Source organism: Triticum aestivum, chromosome 3B (genome assembly GCF_018294505.1).
Source record: "Triticum aestivum cultivar Chinese Spring chromosome 3B, IWGSC CS RefSeq v2.1, whole genome shotgun sequence".
NCBI lineage: Eukaryota > Viridiplantae > Streptophyta > Magnoliopsida > Poales > Poaceae > Triticum > Triticum aestivum.
In genome coordinates this window covers 346,614,686-346,620,493 of record NC_057801.1, presented here as the reverse complement: position 1 = coordinate 346,620,493, position 5,808 = coordinate 346,614,686, and the positions used below count along the sequence as shown (strand labels likewise).

The following is a 5,808-nucleotide window of genomic DNA, read 5'->3' as shown; positions in this document are numbered from 1 at the left end:
AACACTATTTTAAATGTTGTTTCCTTATTTGACACTGGAAATTTTTTCCTTTTCTATCTAACACGGTGTCTAAATTTTATGCCTATTATAACACTTTCGTCCATTTTACCCCTCATGTGATGTGTGACCAAAATTTTACGTGATAGTTTAGCTTTAGTATGCGACTCTGTCTAGATGGCAAGCCTGGTAGATCTACTCTATTTGTCCCTGGAGAAGCGCGTTTGGTAATAGCAGGGTGCATGGTAGTTAATAAGGTCGCCGATGTACATCCATAATACATGGGACAGTACATACTCAGATCGATAGTATACAACAAGTCAGTATGTTAATATCCTAGTCAGTGCTTACTTTTTTTTGTGAAAAGTCAGTGCTTATACGCGCACTACACAAAGAGCTGCCAGAAGCACTCGTCGATTTTGCTTCGAAATTTGTTCATGCACCTAGTAAACTGTTGAAAATAAACACGACATGGTATCCATGTAGCATTTCTATCCATCACCGTATAGGGCAGGTATACCCAGCCCCTTTGTAATAACCGGGAGTTGAAATTGTGAAAGAAATAAAATAAACATGACCGACATGGTTCTGTGGCCATCAATCACCTCGTGTATTCGTGTTGTCGCTAAGATAATATCGCTAGCTTTGGTTAGCTAGCCAGTCTGCAGACACCCAAAAGTGAAACTGCTATTGCTAAAAAGGTTCACATCCCCTCCCCTCGCGTAGCCTTCCCCTAGGCGACGCTAGGGGCCTCCAAACCCTAGCGCCGCTGGCCTCCTCTCGAGCCTCCCTCTACCGCTGGCGAGGGTCGCGGTGGCGGCGGGCCCGGTGCCGAAGGCACCTGGGCGGGTGGACGCGGCAAGATCCCATCGGAGGCGGCAAGGGTGGCCCTTCTTGTGGGATCCGAAGGCAGTGATCCCTTGCCGTGCGGCGGTGGCCGAAGCGCCATCTGCCGGCGGAGCAGAGACCCTGAGATGGACGGCGGCGGTGGCAGCGCCCCATCCGACGGGGTGCCTGATCTGCGCGGAGATGGTGGCGGTGGCAACTGCGGATCCAACCCCGATTGGATCCGCCGCGGGACGGCCTTCAGCCAACCGGCGACGCGTGGAGGGATTGGTGAGGAGACGTCGGATCTCCGCCGGTTTACCGACGTCGGCGTTCGTCTTCGTGGCGCGACTCCACTCGGTTCCAGCCAACCGCGAGATCAGGACGACGTGGCTTTCGGTGAAAATCGCGCCTAACTGCGGTCATGGCGGACGATGACGACGTCTTGGACGTCATTCCCTTCTCGAGGCATTGTCGTTGCAGGTCACGTCAACTTGATCGGGATATTCTGGGGAAACCCTATATCTGAATATACCGGATCGGACGATGGCGACTTTTCAATGTCGTTATCCTTCCTGGGGGTATCGTTTTGGAGCAAGTGTTGGCTGGAAGGGACAAAAGAAGGAGTTGCGTGGTATCTGACATGTCGACAATGGCGGGTCTCAACGACATGGAGCAGCGGAGTGTCACCGGTGGCGTGTGATGATGGACGAGCGCAAGATGGTGGCGTTGTCTCGCGTCGTGGTGGCGTCAACGGCAGCTAGACCGGGCAAGGTTAATGCAGCAGTACAACACTAAAAATGGATTGGTGGCAGGTGGCTGCTGCGACCTCATACCCGGCAGGCGTCCTGGTTGAGGAGTGCACCGGACTGGTGGGTGCCCCATACCCAGCAGACGTCCTGGTTAGAATCTCAGGTCTTAAATGTTAGGTTTGGCTGCAAGGTCTGTTTGGCATTAGGCCCAGATTTTCAGCGCCCCTTCATCAACATGATAGAAATAGCGACAAATGTTGCTTAGACAGGGGCTTTAGTCTTACTGTTGTATGACTTTCTAAAATCTTGTGTGAATAATTAATAAAATGGCCGCATGCATCACCCAGATGCACAGGCCGGAGATCATCCTCATTTTCTAAGAAAATAAAAGCTAACCAATCAACGTAGAGTCGATCGAGAGAGATCGGCTGCTAGCTAGCTTGGTCTAGTACTACCTGCTTGTTTTTTGGTGTGCATGGATACATTGCCACCTACGTCTCGATGGATAGTACTCCCTCTGTAAATTAATATAAGAGCATTTAGACAACTAAAGTAGTGATCTAAAAACGGACGTGGAGTAACTGGGCACGAGCTCAAATGAGCCCGATATCCAGTTCGTTCGATAGCTCATCTGGATCTGAGCCATTTGTTTATACGGGCGTTGGTGGGCTGCTAGAAAATGCGCACTGTGGAGATATACGTACGTCGCAGGGGTGGGTGGTGGGCCATGTTGGCGCATTAAAATAGCATTCTTTAACGGGCAAGCCTACGTCCGTTCACCGCCGACAAGGTGAGCCATGGATCAGAATCAGCGGGCCCGTCTGATCCGTCGGGAAGTTCGCTTTCCGTTCGGTGGGTACAGGCGGAAATTGAATGCAGGGTCCAGTATCTTCTCTGCCTAGAGCGGTGCTCATTTGGAAGCTCGGGCCTGCAGCGTAGAGAAAAAGAGCAGCGGCTGCGAGGCACCATGGATTTCCTGATGCAGCCAATCGAGGGGTATGTAGATCCTCACTTGTCTGGCAATTTCGTCGCAAATCTTAGACGGCTGGCTATGGTGACTGAAAGGATTTTGTCTGTGGTGGATCAGATCCACTCTCCTTGCAGATTTAGGCAAGAGCTTGGTGCCGGTCCCTGTGCCGCAAGCGCCGTCGGGAGGCGCTATGGTGGAGGAGTAGGAGGTGGCGGAGCAGCAACAGGCGGTGGACAGCGCAGACACTCAGATTTTCGCGGCCAAGGAGGCGGCGGCGGATAGGAGGGAGAGCTCGCCTCCGACGTCGGAGCTGTCAGTTGGGAAGATGAATCCGCAGGTCGTGACTGTGGAACAAGAGGTTAGTGCTGGAATTGTTCTTGCTGTCAGTAATCTAGAGATTTTACAGAAAAGTTGGGATGAGTGAATAAATCGTGCCATTAAAACAACTAGGGATTTGCAGTCAATAAGTAGAATAATGCTTACTAAACCCAGAGAGTTGAACTGAGAGAACACTACTTACTGAATTCAGGCACTTAAAATGTGAGTTGGCTGCGTTAGAACAACTAGCTTAGTGCTAGAATTGTTCTTGCTGTGAGTAAACTAGGGATTTACAGAAAAGTTTGGATGAGTGGATAAATCATGGCTTTAGAACAACTAGGGATTTGCAGTCAATAAACAGAATCATGCTTACTGAACCCAGACAGTTTAATTGAGAAAATACTGCTTACTGAATTCAGGCACTTAATATGTGAGTTGGCTGCATTTGCAGGCTGAGGATAGGTGCTGCCGCACCGAGCAGACCACCCTGCCCAACTCGCGTCAATTCGATTATTATTAGTTGCAGTTATTCTGTAGTTTCTGCATTCTAAAAATATTGATTACATATGCAGGGTAAAGTTGGTGTTAAGAACACAAGGTCTTGCCGTTGCAAATGTCAGACGCTGGGTGGTACATCACAGAGCATTGGGAGAGCCACAACCATTCCCTTTCACCAAACTTTGGCGAGATGGTGCATTGGCCATGGCACAAGCATATATATCTGATAAAGCAGTTGCGGCAAAACAATGCCAACCTTGCGAAGGTGTATGGTATCATAGGGAACTTCTTTGGATCAATGGAGAATGTGCCATTCACCAAAAGGTCTTTGCGCAATCTCCGTGGGAAGATAAATAGGGAGCAGGTCGATGATGATGGAGGTGTTTGCTGAAATTGGGGCCAAGGATCCGCATTTCACATACAAAATTCAGGCTGACAATGAGGGCGGGATTAACAACCTGATGTGGGCAAGTGAAAACAGCAAGCTGCAGTACACATTTTTCAGGGATGTGATAACATTTGACACCATGTACTGGACTAATTTGTACGAAATGATGTTCAGGCTATTGTTGGTGTTAATAGTCATTTCCAGAGTACCATCCTGGCAGAGGTGCTTGTTTGTGATGAGACAACTGAGAGTTCTGAATGTTTTCTCAGAATTTCTTAGAGTGATGGGCGGCGCTCCTCTGATGACTATACTTACTGGTAAGTTCTTGCTTTCCTGGTGTGTTTTGCATACCCTATTCAGGCTATGGAGCTGGCTATCAAAGAGCATTATGCCAGACACCACATGCTGGCGGTGCAAGTGTCACATGCTCAAGAACGCAAAGTAAACGTTGGGCCCTCTGTACACCAATAAGAGTGAATTCAAAGCAGAGTCCCATGAGGTGGTGAACTACATGCTCACGGTAGATGGGTTTGAGAATGGGTGGGTGATGCTGCTGGATGAATACAACCTATGGAGACACCCATACATGACTCAACTTCTCGAGATCAGAAAGAAATGGACAAAGCCGTATTTCGAAGGTGTTTTATGTGCAACGATGAGCACATAAAGGAGTGATGGTGTCTAATGGATATGTTTGTGCAGAAGTATATGATGCTTCTGTTCGACAGACTCGGGAGAGAACTATTGAGGAGAAGAGAACAAGAATTTGTTATTTCAGTTTGGAAAATATAGAGTAGTGAGCATGGTACTAATGGTTACAATTGGTTCCTGATTGGGGAGATCTTTGATGAGGGTGCTTTGACAGGTATGATACTGAAAAAAGTAGTATTATGTCGTACAGTTCATATTAAGTTAGTGGTAGAGACAAGAACACAATTCTCCCAATCATGTCGCTGACATAGGTATTGTGTCGATCATAGGTGGAGTTGTTGGGAGAAATGTGGCTGCCGGAAACAGTAATCGTCGCTGGCAGGCAAAAATTGTAGGTTAGTCAACTGTGGTATAAATTTGTCAATTGAAATGTGCTTGAAATACATACTTAAATAAGGGGCCGTTCGGAATCACTCCGCTTTGTAACTCCGCCGTGGAGCGGAGCGGCACCCAGTTCAATTTTAGCGAGCGGCGAAAGTGGTGCTCCGCCCGCTCCGCTCCCTGACGGAGGAGCAGAGGATTCCCGAACACAGCCTAAATGTGGTTCACAGGACGGAGGTATGTTGGTGGTGCCTCCGAGACAGGGAACATGGGTTCTGCCAAAGTGGTCTTGGAGACGGTAGGGGAATAAGAAGTCAGAAAGAGGCAACAAAAGGCGGAGGAGAGTGAGGTTCTCGAACATTGTTGAAACGATTTGTCGATCGGAAACCTCAGAAACCGAAGACACTTCAAGTGATAATCACAGCATGGCAAGTGAGGATGATGACCTTCGTGCGCGTCGTGCTGGTAATATAAAATTGAGTGCCCGTGAAAAGAGTCTGTGTTATCGATATGACCAACCCATTGACAAGCAATGTGCTTCATCCTCAGGAAGTGACAAGGAGCAAGGTTATAATACAGTGGTGGCACTGGAAAGGGTGGCGACAGAGTCCAAAAGGGTGGGTGAACCAGAGATAAGCATCTCAGATGTTTCAGCTAGCGGTGGTGCCGGTGCATGTCACGGTGTCTACCAGCTTTGATTAGTCGAGGGCTATTTGTTTTGAAAAAACTGTCCTTTCCTTTTGTACAGGTGGAGGTGCTGCTGCTGCACTTGGTTCTGGAATTGGCATGGAAGGAGGGGCAGCTGATGATGGAACTAATTCTTGTGGGAGGATCCAGCGTCATGACTGTGACTGTGAGCCTGGATACACATTCAGGGATTCTTCGGGTTAGTGGAATTGTTGAATGTTTGAGAGTAGTATATAGTGCATATCAGGGCGGATGTACGGATAACTTGTGTCGACCACAATGTCAGAGGTTGGAGGTAGCTCAAGCCAAGGAGGATGCGGTGGCAATGCAAATGTTGAAGG

General features: G+C 48.5%; 1 protein-coding gene across 1 annotated transcript in view; it reads left to right on the top strand.

Moving 5' to 3' along the window:
- Positions 1–4,865: 4,865 nt before the first annotated feature.
- The window catches only part of LOC123069868 (uncharacterized), a gene marked incomplete in the record, with an annotated part of 1,500 nt that continues 557 nt past the window's right edge, over positions 4,866–5,808 (top strand). The window contains 2 exon segments of the mRNA XM_044492825.1: positions 4,866–5,397; positions 5,529–5,808. Of these exon segments, the coding sequence (XP_044348760.1) occupies positions 5,206–5,397; positions 5,529–5,808 (472 nt within the window).